Source organism: Barbatula barbatula, assembly GCF_947034865.1.
Source record: "Barbatula barbatula genome assembly, chromosome: 10".
Taxonomy (NCBI): domain Eukaryota; kingdom Metazoa; phylum Chordata; class Actinopteri; order Cypriniformes; family Nemacheilidae; genus Barbatula; species Barbatula barbatula.
In genome coordinates this window covers 18,636,953-18,653,103 of record NC_136773.1, presented here as the reverse complement: position 1 = coordinate 18,653,103, position 16,151 = coordinate 18,636,953, and the positions used below count along the sequence as shown (strand labels likewise).

At 39.4% G+C, this 16,151-nt stretch overlaps 1 protein-coding gene across 1 annotated transcript; it reads right to left on the bottom strand.

Annotated features, from left to right (window-relative positions):
• Positions 1 to 4,767: 4,767 nt before the first annotated feature.
• On the bottom strand, positions 4,768 to 13,360 carry mgat4c (mgat4 family member C; the record flags this gene model as incomplete). The annotated part of the gene is made up of 5 exons (XM_079465996.1): positions 4,768 to 4,888; positions 5,495 to 5,567; positions 11,116 to 12,258; positions 12,333 to 12,480; positions 13,232 to 13,360. The coding sequence occupies 5 exons, from the start codon at positions 13,358 to 13,360 to the stop codon at positions 4,768 to 4,770; spliced, it is 1,614 nt and encodes a 537-aa protein (XP_079322122.1).
• Between the last annotated feature and the right edge of the window lie 2,791 nt (positions 13,361 to 16,151).

Genomic DNA, 16,151 nt, shown 5'->3' with positions numbered 1-16,151 from the left:
TTCACAGTAGAATACAATGCTACGTTATTTATTGATGCACATCACATTCTTTTCCCCCATTTCTGCAGTTATTGATCGCATATGGTCGCTTGTCTTATTTGTCTGTCACTTTATTGCTCACTGCTGAAATGTGGGGGAGAAACATTAGTGTCCTTCAACACAGTCCCACAGTATATGAAAAAAACAGCATGCATGTCTCTGTATTTACAGCACACTGGTTATGTGATGGCTGAGTAAATGGGTATCATGCAGTTTTTTTTATTTTTGGGCAAAGTAACAGCTGTGCTTTTCATGTTGGCTTTAAAATATTTCTTATAAAGGGGTGTATACTGTATTCATTTATTAAATAATTTATTTTAATTTCCTAATTCAAAGCCTTAAAGGTCCAGTGTGTAGTTTTTTGGAGCGTCTATTGGCAGAAATTCAATATAATATAATATACATAATATGAGCTATTTCCATCTGCAGTACATACACCACGGTTCACCTTAAATGGAATTGGCCATGTTGTTTCTGTAGTAGCCCTAAACGGACAAACTTCTCTACAAAGCGTGTTTCGTAAATATGTTATCTCCTTCAACAGAAAGCAAAAACTTGATGACATCTTAGTTCTGTGTAGCCACCATAGTGCTCCGAATGGGAGGGGTGGAGTGAGCCGTTGGTTGCAATTCGCAACCTTGGCGCTAGATGCCGCTAAATCACCACGTTGCTCCTTTAAATGTAAATATCTTGCTTACGTTTTACTTGATACATACTGCACATGTTATGATCACATGTCATGGTGCTGCATCCTGTTGCCGTACTTTAGCAAACCGTCTGTATGGACTTCACTCATAAAAGAAAGGTCACATCAACTCAACAAAGGTCTGTGGGAGGACGCCAGGGAAATGCAGTCCTCCTCAGCATCATCTGTTGCGTCCATACTAGGGCTCCTTAATTGATTTGGCCACAATCCAGCGCTGAAACTCTCTTTAATTTAGCTTACATTTTCCAATAGAACCACAGATTGACAGTTTAACTTAGCCATGGGTCCAGGGCGCATCCCGCGTCTGATGCTAAATCAAAGTCATTTGTGCCTTCATCTGGGCAGGACGTTACATCTCCAGCCAGCCGGCTACATCAAGATAATTGCTTGTGAAAGAACGAGATTAGTTCTCTTTGTGAGAAATCTGATTGTGTGGATTGAATCTGATTGTGTGAATTGGATGATAGTATAACAAGTGTGACCTTGTTCTCTGCCTGCAGAGTAAATAATTAGCGCCTGCATATGGGCAGTATTACTCAGCATCGGTGAAAAGGCAAAGGGGTGGAAAAGGGACAGCTTCTAACACGAGAAACAGATCTGATCCAACTGACTGTCTTCTGCAATGAACTAAACTGAAGTGACCTCTCCCAAAGCAGAGACAGATCCTCATCCGAGTCCTCATGATTAATAGCCCAGTGTGGTGTCCTAAAAGGCCAAAAGACACCTGGACATACAGTAGGAGTCGGACATCACAGATGTATAGCTGCCAGTTCTAGTGTAATTGCCTGTGCTTCACAACATCTACGGTTGACCTGGCAAAGAAGTTTGAACAATGAAAATTCTGTCATTATTTACTCATTCTCTTGTCATTTCAAATCTGTATGACCTGTCTTTCTTCTGCAGAGCACAAAAGAAGATATTTTGAAGAATGTTGGTAACTGCACGACGGCAGTACCCATTGACTTGCACTGGGTTTATGTCTATACAATATATGGGAATGGGTACCGCTGTTATTTGGCTACCAGCATTCTTCAAAATATATTTGGAGCTACTCTTGTTAGTTTAACCCTTCCATAAATGTCATGTAAAAACTGAAAAACACTTTCCATGTCCTTCATACGACAGGAAAAGGGGTAGAATGGATAAAAAAATGGATCATATGCAAACTTTACTTCATGCGATTGATCAAATTGTTACTCCTGTTAGATGTCTTAGTCCCAAAACAACTGATTGAAAAAACAACATTGAATATCAGCATTTCTTTCTCATACAGTAACTTAACACGGTTATGAGGGAACAGTGAAGGAAAAACTAAATTTACACAGCACAAAGCAACCTAATCCAATTCATTCTTCTCCTGTGCTGTTTTAAAGGCTCCCTACAGAGAAGGAAGAAAAGAGAGTTGATGTTCTCAGACGGGCTGCGAACAGAACCATTAAAGGGGCCGATGGAGACGACGACAGTAATTGTCACACAGGAGGAGAGAGCGGTTACCGCTATGCCAGGTTTTAAATGAGCTGATAGCATCGCTGTGGCTGCCAAAATAGTAAAACACCAACTTCAAAGTCTTACGTCTTATTTTCACACTCTCCGCTTGGTTATTATATGTCCTACAACGGTACAGAAGGAAAGGGGATCAGCCAAAGTGCCTTTGTTCTGCATGGCATCCCATTCTCTCCTGCTTTTAGTGTGTCCATGAGCGAGGTGCCTTTAAAGAAGGGCCTGGGGAAATGAGTTATCTCCACTCTACATGCAGGGAAAACCCTGCCATTAATCTTTAATTAAGGCTGTTACAATGGAGAGGGACACTGCAGTAATAGGAGAGAGAGAGAGAGCGAAGGGGGTTAGCTATTACAACAGGAGAGAAGCCAGAGAGTGGGAGATTGAGAGCGGTAGTGCAAGAGTACATTAGTAGGAGCTCATTGAACCATCATCAAAACATGTCCTCTCATCATCTAACAGACTTTGAAGAGGACCTGCGCCGCTTCTGCAAATAAAGAGATAATTGTACTATTGTTATGTGGAGTATTGGCATTTCTAAAATGTAGCAGGGTTGTATGGCTAATGGTTGTGTGATATTTGCATGATGGTGGGCGCAATCTGTCTTTTGTTTTGTTCACGCCCTTGCTGGGAGAATGTGGATTAATGTCTTGCCTAATGACTCATTGCATGCAAATTGATCTTTAACACTCTCTCTTTTTGTTTAAAATTGGATTTATAAAGATTCCCCTCACCAACCGTGTATGTCTCCACACGCTTAAAAAAAAGGTTCTTCAAATCTTAGGTTTAGCTAAGGACAATCTCCTTTTTGTAGAGACATGTTACCTTATGGTTCTCGAGTTACACATTTTTTGGGGGAAACTGTTATTTACTTTTGTTTTTACATTATTCCTACACACTACATTCTGTAAATGGAATTTGACACATTTTAACTTACCCACCAGCAGTTCATTTCCGGTATCTTTTAACTGGTCCTACTTAAGTCTGTATTAGCGAGTGAAAATATGGAGGTGCCGAACCAGTGGTGGTCTTGTAGGCCAGGAGTAGAGCTTTGATTTTGATGCGAGCGACTATAGGGATCATATTTAACTTAATGAAGAGACGAGTGACGTGTGCTCTCTTCGGTTCATTGAAGAACACTCTTGCCGCTGCATTCTGGATCATCTGTAGAGGTTTGGTTGTGCAAGTTGGGAATACTGCATTGCAATAGTCCGGTCTGGACAGGATAAGAGCTTGGACTAGGAAATGTATAGCATCCTCGGTCAAATTTTCCCAATGTTGTAGAGGATGAATCTATAGGACTGCGTGGTGTTGTCAACATGATCTGTGAAGTTTAGATGATCATCGACTACCACTCCCAGGTTTTTGGCCATTCTGGAAGGTTTGATGATGAGCTTTGTTGAATGGAGAGGTTGTGATGAATCTTTGGGTCAGCCGGGAGTCCAAGAACTTCTGTTTTTGCAAGGTTCAGCTGCAGGTAGTGGTCCTTTATACAGAGTAAAATGTCACTCAGGCATGCTTAAATGTGTGCAGAAACAATCAGATCATCAGGCTGAAATGACAGGTATAGTCGTGTATGGAAAAGAGCAACGGTCTAAGCACTGAGCCCTGAGGCACCCCTGTATTGAGATGTATAGAACATCTTGGATTCAGTTAAGGGCATTTCTTTATTTAAATTACCTTATTTATTTTACATGTGCTTTTGTTCCTTTTGTTTTTACATCATAGGTTCCTACACACTTCACTATGTACAGTAGTATATATTGTTCCAAACCTGTATAAGTTTTGTTTTTCCTGCTAAACACAAAGGAGGATATTTGGAAGAATGTCAGTAACCAAACAGATCTCATCACCAATTTACTTCCATAGTTGGAAAAATAAAAACTATGTGAGTCAAAGGGGGATGAGAGCTGTTTGGTTACTGAAATTCTTCCAAATATCTTCGTTTGCTAAATTTTAGGTTCAACGTCATACAAACTTGTTGTACCATATAACTCAACAACACTCAAACAAGTTATTGTATCATCTCAGGCTGCAAAATATTTTTGAGTTCCAATGCAATCATCATCTCTCATGTCATAGTATCTCTCTGTAGTAAAGCACAGGGCTCTATCACCGAGTGATGACCACCATCAGCTTCATACCGCAGCTCTATTGAGAGAGTGTGTCATCATACAGTAGTTAACACTTATGAAACTTTAATGGTTTACTGATGAAAGCTGTATAAAAGAGCAGGCAGGAGCCCAGAGCTACACATTCCGGGGGGAGCAGAAGGATAAATGATACTAATTATTGGATGAGGGTAGATCCGGCTCCAGCGCCCCTAGTGATATGTGATACTAGGTTGAAAAGAGCCAGATGTGGGGCTCTACCTTGGTGCATGGCAGTTATGGGATATTAAACCACAGAGGCCCTGGGGAGTGTCAGCGCAGCCAAAAATGGTCCATTCCAACACCTGTGGCATTATGTGTCTAGGCCTACAGATAAACACCTGCTTATCGGTTTAAGAGCAAGCTAACTGACTAATAATTGCCGTGGGAAGGGCCTTTGTTCTTATCGGGGAGGGATTTGGGGTCTTTTTTTTGCTCCAGGTTGATCTTTTCTCCCTCCGGATTCATCTTAGCCACAACACCTGCAGCCATGCTGTAATTGAATCAGAAAAACTGGTTTGGTCAGTGATGCATAAATATTTATTGCGAGCAACCACCATATTAACTTAAAAAATTTGGTTTTCTGATTTTGGCTGGGTAAGGCCAATTTTGTTGAGCAGGTGTTTTACTGGTCTCCAAATCTGATGTGTCCCAAATCTTCCTGGATAACAGAATCAGCTGAAACCATCAATGACAGGTAGGCTGTTTATTCAGCAAAGCTTAAAGAAAGTCCTTGTTGCAGTCTTCAACACACCTGATTTAACCACGCCCACCAGATGTTCTTTTATATTGAAATTAACTCTTCTGAAAGCCCTTCACAGTACCATTCTGCGTGTGTTGAAACATGTTTCTTTTTTTAAACAGGAAAGCAGATGTGTTTCGGTGGAACGTTGCACTCGTGTCTCAGCCACTGTTCAATACACAGATCACATCTTGTCATAGCGGGTTCCCGTGAGCACGAGAGCATCTAATCTCAAAGGGACCTTAGATCAGTGGCCGTCAGACAGTCGGCAGCTTATTACAAGCCATTCATCACCCACATCTCTGTTTTGAGCTCCCCTGCTCCTTGGGGAACACCTTTTTACGGCCTTTTGTTTACCCATCAATCTGTTGATGCTTTTCTTTTCCATCCTCTTCATCACGCCTTTCCTTGACACCCGTATCACTAGGCCCTTAAACCATTCAAAGAACCCATATAAATGCCAGCAGGTTCCTCTGTTTGTTTTGGATGTTGATCCAACAACAAATCACGTATGATTACAGTCAAGCTTTGATTGCTCTTCGGGGCAGGAGTGGATGGCTATTATGTCAATATTTTTATATCTGACCATATGAAAGTTAATAGCACTGTTTATTGAGCTATAATTATAAAGTGGTATTCATATCATTGGTGGTATGTATGATTCACTGCCGCAGTCATTGTGATAAATAGCTGACAATATTCACAGATTAGGGGTCATGCAAACAAACGGACAGATGGTGTCAATAAAATCATTCATTTACATTTACATTTATTCATTTGGCAGACGCTTTTATCCAAAGCGACTTACAAGCAGTTTTTTACAGTGACACATTACTGCAGAGCAATCAGGGGTAAGGTGCCTTGCTCAATGGCACTTCAGTCATGACCTGCTGGCACTGAGATTTGAACCAGCAACCTTCTGTACATCAATACATTTTCCTTTCAGGTTTTGTTTTGTTGGATGTGTAAGCGTGTTATCTGAAAACTTTTAATTGTCAACCAGTCATTTTTTTTTCTTAAATTAATAATGGCGGTAAACATTCACTTCTGTTAGACACAAAACTAATGCAAGTCAATGGGTGCCGCTGTTATTTGGTTACCAACATTCTTCAAAATATCTTTAAGTCATATAGGTTTGAAATTGATTTTAATGATGACAGAATTTTCAGTTTTGGGCGAACTATCCCTTTAAATAGTTTCAATGCAGTAAAAGGATTTAATCTACTTTTCATGACTTTACATTGCACCGCACAACTAAACATATAAAAAATGCATTTGAACGTTTTTGTAATGTACCCACACTTAATGACATTGTTTAGTGATCCAAGTTACCTGAAATCCTCTTTAACTCAATTACACGCTTAAAAATAAAGGTGCCTCAGGATGGCATAGAAGAACCTTTTTTGTCTAAACTTTTAACACCCGAAGAACCTTCGGTTTCACAAAAGGATCTTTGTGGCGAGAAAAGGTTCTTCAGATGATAAAAGGTAAGAAAGAGACGGAAAGGAACCTTTCATTGAATGGTGATGTGCCTTTTAAGCACCATTATTTTTAAGAGTATACTAATGTGCTTGCTTGACTTTGCTTTTACAGTCCCTAAAGTGTTCAACTATTTAAAGCATTTATTACCTTCCCTTTTTCACATCCCCGAGGTTAAGAAACATACATTTCTACCTTAAAGCAGCAGTAAATATTCATAATTCAGCCTGAAGTTTTGCTGAGGAGATGCCTTTCATTGCAAATTCAGCCCCTGTGCTGTCACATTAACAACGCAATATTGAGGTGCTGGTAAATCTATAGTTTCACTGTAGTGCTGAGGGGCTTAATCAGTTTGCAGTTTACTTCGAATCGAAGTGGAATTTCTTTCATATAAAACCCGTTGAACTTTTCGAGTCAAAAACAATCGATTGGTTCCTACTCCTTCCCTATTATCTTCTGACTGCTTCTCTGAAGGTATTAACATCCGCAATGATTTTTTCTTGGGAATCAGATTGTGTGAGATCTTCAGTTCAGCAGATCATTTGGGAATAGGGTACGAGAAGCCTCTCTGCCTTAGATTCACATCATTTGATTGTAAGGTTCGCTCCCTTATTTACGCAGAACAGCTGCCATGGAAACCTAGAATCGATTGGGTGGTGCTCCGTGCAGGGCCAGGAGTTATTATGGCATATTGGTTTTTCTGGACCATTCTGACACCTTTTAAAATGCACATTAGCCATGGTTTCCTACGTATCTCGCCTGCCATATGGACCCACCTCGGTTTCCGTTCCGCTTCACTTTGAAGGGCAATACTGCTGTGGCCTCAGCTTTTCTGCACCGGCCCAGAATACAAGGAATTTGCTGGTCCTGCAATAATAATCCATTTCCTTCAGGTGCACTCGGAACAGTTGCTAAAATGTCTATCTAATGAATGTAATTCATCCTGTATCCTACTTCAGATATTCAGAACTATAAGATTGTGCTTTTAAACAAGTATATTTTAATTTTCATACAAATATGAAGAAAAGTGGTACTTTCACTTTTGGGTAAACAGAATAAAATAGAGACCCAATGCTTTTGGTATGTGCATTTTTATGCAATAAATGACTGTAAAATTAATAAACTAAAGTAATTGATCAAATTTAAGTAAGCACAATACGACAATTGTTTTTGTATTTGTTGTTTAACTCTTGAAACAACCAACAGAAATTCAAATAATTCAACAAAAAACTCACCCAAATGGCCCAAGCACTGTAAATTCATTATGAATGTATTAACACGACATGAATGTCAATAATAAACAAATAAAAAATGCATGAATCGGCTACTGCTTTGAGCTACGGTTTGATTGAATCTGTGACATCTGTGATGATTCCAAGGCTCTAAAATTGCTTTATATATTTATCACACTGGCTAATGTTTATTTCCACAGTGGGAGGTTTTTGAACGGTTTGGCTTGTTCGAGCTCTGCATACACGCAAAAGCAGAATATTCCAAGTCCAATATTGATTCTGTAGAAGAGATGTATGTATTTGCTGGGGAGTGTGTTTTTAGACTGTATCATACCCAAAAGCTTGTGCAATCTCTAGATTTCCAATGATCAAATGGCAATCATTTTTGTCAGCTCAACACTTGAGTCAATGTATATTTAGGTACAGTATACAAGGCAAACAGTTCTAATGAGAAATGTAAAAAAATATATGTCATTTTACAATATAGTTACAGTACCAGGTGACAAACAGTGTGGGGGAAACACAACATAACTCTACATCATATAACACATTTTGTTTTACCTTTGCACCATAATAATACGTGAGATGTCATCTGTCGTAATGCAGTATCAGTACAGTAAAATTACAAATTGAGTACAGTACAATGCCAGAGTAATTCAAGTTCAGAGTAGACGTAAAAACCGAGAGGCATACTAACATTGCAGCATTCTTTCTTAGCTCATGCAGGAACGATAACGTTTTCTGTTGTTTCATTAGGAAGACAAACCTTCCGATGTTTTCATTTATGACATTTTATTACACACCCAGCTGTAAAAATTCAGCTGGCTGTTTGAAAAAGGACCTGTGCTTTGCTCACAAGAAGGAATTACAAAACTATTGAAAACATAACGTGACATTTAAAAAGCCATAGAATTCTGAAATGCATCCAAAAGACCATTCACAAACACAATTGGGCAAGATGTATTCACTTCCCATAATTGAGTGATGCAGATTTCACCAGGAAACATCCCAACTTTTATCTGGAATGAAAATGAATGTATGTAGCAATGTAACACACTTCTAGCCTGAGAAATTATGCTAGTAATGGCTTCTTGACAATCGGTACAACGTTAACTTGCTTTTAACCTTTTAACCACTTAACATAAAATCAATTCAGTATCTCGAGTGTTGGCAAAGACAATCACGGAAATCATGCAAAGTACTAAGTACAGAATTTGTGTGATATCGGGTTTGTCACACTTAATCAGAAGGCAGCTTACTGAACACGCTATTCGTGAAATGCGGTATGAAGAGCATGAGAAAGTTTAAAGTAAAATATGTGGTTTTGCTCGCAAAATGAAAAATCTGGACATACAGTAAACACATTTTGTCATGTAAACAGTTTTCTTATTGCATTTCCATGTGACACTTTAAATCTAACAAAGTTTTCAAAAACAGAATTCTGAAATCTAAATTCTCGTGTTGAATGAATTGTGGGTTGGCGTGATCTACCCAGCAATAAACAAATATTGATCATGATTTTAATGACAGTCTATTGTGAATATACACAATAACATAAAGGTGAAGTGAGAGGGTCTAACAATTTCAGCCCAAAGTTTAGAAACTGAATTTTGTGCACTAGGGTGGTTGTTGCTGGTGTAATTTTAAAGAGGCACATGCCAAACAAAATCCAATTTATCCTCATAAAATTGAGCTACACAAAAATACTTAAGGGGAAAATACTTAAGGGGGAAAAGGGTTAACCTAATATGTTACTGTACCAGCCAATTACAACACTTCAGAAGATGGCCGAATACCCACCTTGTGTTCCATACCATGCCAGTAAAGCACAAACAAAATAGACTTTTGGCCCGAGTTTGATTGAATAACAGTTCTGTTATCATTCAGTGGGGAGACGGCATGACATGTTGCCTGTATTCATGCCACAACACATTTTATATTCAAGGCAATATTGACCCTGTGCTTGTGGAAAGGACAGTGGGATAAGCAAATATTTCAGACTGAAGAAAAGAATAAACAAAGAACCAGAAAAACAACCCTACTGAAATGAAATGTTTACAATTCAGCTTTAAGCAATTGTTGAACCAAGTTGCTTTATTTTCAATGGCTCCGCTACTGTAGGATATTTCAATCAAATCTTGGAACGTACTGTACTAGTTCCTTGACCGGAGATGAGTCAAGGAAATTGTAGCTGCTGTGAATTTAAGCTGAGGACTAAAGTTTATAAAGCAAAATGGGAAAATATGGTATAAGAACAAATACTGTAAACGGGCCTCATTTACTAACACGGCACATTACGTAAATACAGTATTTGTGCGTGAAACCAGCATCCACAGGTTTTCAGACATTATCAATGGGTTTTTAGTTTAAAATGGTTTTAAATTTAGGCTTGCACATTTTTATATAATAAAAAACGTGAGGGCACCTTAATGTTACTCGATGAGCATGCACTCGTGCAAAGGCACATGTTAAGGCTAAAATACACCACAAGAGTTTTGCTCAGATTTGGACATTTATGCATTTGGTAGACACTTTTATCCAAAGTGACTCACATTGCATTGTATTATACATTTGATTGTGACCATGTGCAATCCCCCGGGATCGAACCCATGACCTTGGCATTGCTAGTGCCATGCTCTAACCACTGAGCCACAGGATGAGCTCTGTTGTACAAAGTCTGTGCCAGTCTGCAGATTTGATCAGTTAGTGTGTTTCAGTGTCTCTGAAACTTTCAAAACATCTTGTAGTGTATGATGTCTAGTTTAAAAAAAATCTGATCAGATTTTAAAAGTCTTGTAGTGTATTCCAGCCATCGAGAGCACAAAAAGTTAAGAGTGTGTGTAGAGTGGAGATTGTGAAGAAATCCCCCGATCATGATGACTTGGGCATGTTTTATGCAATGTACTAACCCTACATGGAAAACCTGCTCATTTAAAAATAATCCAGATTTAAACATTAGAATGACAGTAAGCTTCTGTCATGAATCCGGCAGAAAGTTTGTTTGAAAACATTCAGCAAACATTTTTGAAAACTTTTGTGCACATATTCGTAGGAATTAGTAAATGAGACCCAAATTCTTCATCATCTGTAAATTCTCTAAAGTTTGCAATACGTATTGTTCTGCCGCAAAAATGTTTCTAATGAATAAATAATAAAGTGAAATGAATAAATAATTTAGAAATTGTATAAATAAATAAATAAACAAACAAACAGTTGACAGTTGTGCCTTTAGCTACGGTTCATAAAAAAATTCTCATTAATTTGCACCTTGTATAGTCCAGAGGCTTATGCTTCTAATGATAAGCCATTCTTTCTGACCTGCTGTTACCACAATACGAACACACTCAATATCAAAAGCAATTTTATGGTCCACATCCTGAACCTCTATGTTTCCGTTTTTAAACTCTCCTAAAGTTATATAGGAGGAGCACTGTCTCCCCTTTTTGGTTCCTATTAATTTCTCCCCCACCTCCAGAGCTCCATGATGCAAAATATCATTCTGACGATCATCTGTTCCTGTGATGATCTTCATTTTGCTTACTTTTGTTGCCTTGTTGAACACTATAACGTAAAAGTCACCAGTGGATGGAGATTTCCCCCAAAAGTACTCATCAACACTACTGTAAGCTTTGGCAGCATCATAGCTCTCAAATACATTTATATTCGTGTATAGACTGGCAGGTGGGTTGTCTGGAATATCAAGCGAGTCTTCTTCAAAGTCATCATCCTTGAGTTTGTTCTCAGCCCCCTTGTAGGAGGAATAGTAGCCCATGTGTTGAAACAGAGAGGGCTTGAAGCGAATCGCATCCTTCTGGGCCAGCAGGCCTCTGAAATGGATGAGCAGCCAATCGCAAGGCATCTCCTGATAGAACATGAGTAGGAAATGGGCGAGTCTGGGAAGGTCTCGCGAGTGGTACAGCTTTCCTATGTAGCCCAGTTTAGAGAATTCTAGCGTCACCCAATAAGATCCCTCCCTGGAGGCCACCACCTTCTTTAAGGCGGTGAGAAAGTTTCGGGAGCAGCGCACGTCGTCTTCCAACATCATGTAGAAATCGGAGAGGTTGGTGCAGAAGTTAAGCAGAAAGGCATAATCTACATTCTGCTTGGAGCGAAAGCGAACCCTGTCATCGGGATCATTATAGTTTCTCTTCAGCCCATCCAGGGACGGGTAATACTCCTCGGGCGCGTGGATGACCAGCAACCGTCCTGCGATGATATGGTGACCAAATTTTCTTGAGATTTCTTGAACCAGACTCTCGCACCACGCCAGGTCAAAGTCCGCCAAGTGGACGACCACCACGATCTCTTTGAGCTCTTCGTAGCTTGACTGGTCAAAAATAGACTTGATGGTCTCCAGCAGGTAGTTTCCTCGTTTTCTCTTCACAGATGATAATCCGATTGTGAGATATTCTGCAAAGACATTGAGTAAGTGAAGTGATCTGAAAAATGTATTATAGCGGTGTATAAAAGGGATTCACTCTTACTCTTTCGAGGTAACGGCGTTCCAGCAAGATACCGATAAGTCACATTGATGGTTCCGGAAAAATTGGTGATGTCTTTAAAGGTGTGAACATATCGCTCTGAGTTCAGCGGATGCATCGAAGTCTCACGCAACTGACGTTTATCTTCCTGCTGCAAAACATGATAGCCAAGACAGACAGAAAAACACATCCATTAGTCAAAGCATATCCAGGATTCATAAAAGATCTCCAAGACTCCCCATAAAGCTACAAGTGTCTCCAAGACACGAGAAGAATGTGTTTTGTATCCGTGAGTAAATACTGCAGGCCGTAAATATTTTTCCACACTCTTGTGAATAATGTTCTTTGAATTATTCATTTTATATAATATTACCTTCATAACTCTATAAGTCACTCGTGTAGAATCAAATTATTGCTTATTAAATTAAATCCTACTTCACGCATGAAGCTATGCTAAATTTAGTAATGGTGTTTGTATTTCAATTAAATGGAGGCTATTTAGGAAGTGGCATCGTCAGAATGGGCACACCTTTTGCATAATGCAACAGACAAACACACGCGACATGTTATGATCACAAAGTTTTGATCATAAAGTTGGCCTCATGAATTATAAATTCGTCTCTTGCATTTGGACTGCCTCTACATCATGAAATTTTAAACATCCCGAGCTCTCGTAATTATACATGCACAGCACAACACGGGCAGGCGTACACGCAACATTTGGTAATTAAAGCCCATAAACAAAATAAGTTTTCGGTACACTGATAATTAATGCTAAATCACATGCAACAGCTGAAGTGGACTTGTTGTGAAGACCACGATTGTCTTGTTATCTGCTTCAGTGGTGTTGTAAATGAATTGACCTCTGTAATTTACCTGCTGTTTTTCTACAGAGAACTCACCAGCACGTAGCCATCCTCGATGTAGAGGTTTACGAAGAGCAGGAAGGTAATGAGAGCCACCAGGAAAGGAATGGTGGAACGTTTCCGAAAACATCTCATCTTGTCCAGATACTTTAACGCCAGTCTCATGGTGAAAACACTATCCGTCTGATCTGAAAAACAAAACATAAATAGAAAATTGAATAAACAAATTAGTAGACACCCTTTATATTGCAAATATCTAAATAAAAAGTATTAAAACTGCTTGTCAACTTGGACAACAGTATTTAATCATTGAAAAAGTAACTACATTGTTTTTCCATTTCCTCAAAAACAGCAAATTTGGACATCCAAGGTTTTCGAAGGACAGGAACGATGATATGTTAGATTAGATGACTGGTTGTTATAATTGTTTCTATTAAGCATTAAAAAAACAGAACAATCGTGGCAAAATCCAAGTCCCTTTATGCAAAATCCACAAATATTTCAAATGCTGAAATACGTCCATATTTGTTCTTGTATTGGAATTGGTGCCAAGGTCACAGGTTTGATTAAGAAACGCAAGAACCGATTAAATACATATCCTGATTGCATTGTAAGTCATTCTGCCAAATGCATGAACGCAAAGCACTATAATAAAACTTAAGATGAGAACGCTGATCACATCATTACTACTCAGTAGAAAAAAAACACCAATTCAATACAAAACAGAAAATCAGTGAAGCACTCATTTTTGTTTATAAGACAGGACATTCACTGTAAGGTCACCCTAGAAATAAGACGGCCCTCTTCTGTGCATAGTCATTAACCTGACAACAATGTAGGTATATTGCAGCCAGTAGCGGTTTTAGGCACGGGCGAACCGGGCAGTCGCACGGGGCGGCGCATCTTTTCATGTCACATGGGGGGCGGCACCGGCACGAGCAGTAAAAAAAAAACTCTGGGCCGCCGAGAAGTGGTTTTCTATTATCATTTATTCATTCATTGTGTGGAGAATTGGCGCCCCTGCATGCTGAGAAGGTGCCGTGTGTGTGACGGGGAAAGGGGAGGGCGCATGCAGGGGATAGTTAACCTATGGTGTTCACACCGAACGCGAATGAAGCGTTAAGCGCGAGTGATTTACATGTTAAGTCAATGCAAAGACGCGATGACCTGCTTGCGGTGCAATTCGTGCGAATGAGGCGCCGCAAATGCCGCGAATTGAGCGTTCGCGTGATTCGCGCGAGTTGAAAATCTAAACTTTGGCGAAAATTCGCGCCGCCTTAACCAATCAGGAGCTTGCTCTAGTAGGGCCGTGATTATGACGTAGCGAGCGGCAGAAGCCCCTCCCATGACGCGAAATCAATTAGTGGGCTAAAGTCAATCACACACCACCTCGACTTTCTCCCAAATAACACACATTTTATTCATAATGTAATGAACACAGGCCTATAGTTCCTGCACATTTTAGTTTTTCTGAATTGTGTGAATTGGCTTATAAAAAATAAGTAATACAAAACGATTATGTTTTGTTTCACCTCACCAAGGTGAATTGGTTTAGTCTTTCTGGTGGTGACTTGTTTCGTGATGTGAGTGACAGTGTTGGGGGGTGGGAAATCTGTTGATTGTCGAGTGCCAAATAAACAGAGATGGACAGGTCAAAGCCATCAGGTGCACAAAAAAACGCCTTTGTGCAATTTAGGCATATTATTTTTTCTTTCACTTATGTTGTTATAATAAAATATGACGGTTTGTCATAATTTTGGGAGTATTTTAATTTTGGGGATAATTTTTTATCTTTATTTATACATTTTTCGGGGGGGGGGCTCAAAGGTGGTCTCGCCCGGGGTGCAATTCAATGTAGAACCGCCACTGATTGCAGCTTTAACTCAAGAACACGCTGTGAGGTTAATATCCCATCCCCACTCGCCAAGTCTCCACTCTGTCTCTGAATCCTATATTGTTCTGCCCTGTTTCAGACCTTTGTGTCAAAACATGGTAGATCCTTAAAAAGCCATTTCAATCTCAGCTATCTTCATCATTTTTTTGAAAAAGAGAGCTCTGCCGTGTGCATGAAACAGGCCCCAAGCGTTCTTTCATTTCTGACCTCCAATTACGCAAAGTAACCTGAGAATAGAGAAAAAGGCTTGCCAGCATTTTGAAAGTCTTTATATGCAAGTATCAGTACAACCTCTTTGGTTGCACCACAGACCACTAATGGAATACAAAATAACTGGGATTCCACAACCAAATGTGTATTGATCTTGCCCACCACCGGTCTGTTTCACATGGGGATTGTCAAGCCAATATTCTATGAGCTCTCGACTGTTCTTAAATATAGCATCACATTTAGAGCAAACAACAAATGCTTTTTCACTTTAATCACATATCAAAGGCTAATGTCTTTCTTGCCAAAAGTGCTTTTAATCAGGACCTGAGAGAGAGCTATGCCCTCACTAAGATAAACAGCATTTCTGGAACTTATTGTACCAATAAGTCTTTGGACTATAATCAATTGCAAAGAATGGCAGTTGCTACATGTCATCCATTTTAATAATAGGTTCGCCTATGCATATTTTAAGATCAAAAGCATGTTGTCAGACGTATCGCACTATTCAATTAATTGTCTAGTACATTTAATTATACAAGTGGCTGGCTTCTACTATTTTTTTCAAATCATTTTGCATTTTGATGCATGCAGGTGGATTCATGTAACGTAGAGTGATATGGATGGATACAGACAGTGGTGAAGGACACAGCCTGGAAACCGGCTTTATACTTTATTGGCAGTGAAGTGAGATGGACCTAAAGGTTTATTGAACGTTTCCATTGGATAATGCAATTGTTTAAGCTGACCTCCAGTGTTGGGAAGTTACCTGCATTACAACATTGTGTCACTCCCTAAAACGTAACTGCACTACCATCTTTTTACTTCAAAACTACACTCTTTTCAAAACGTTCT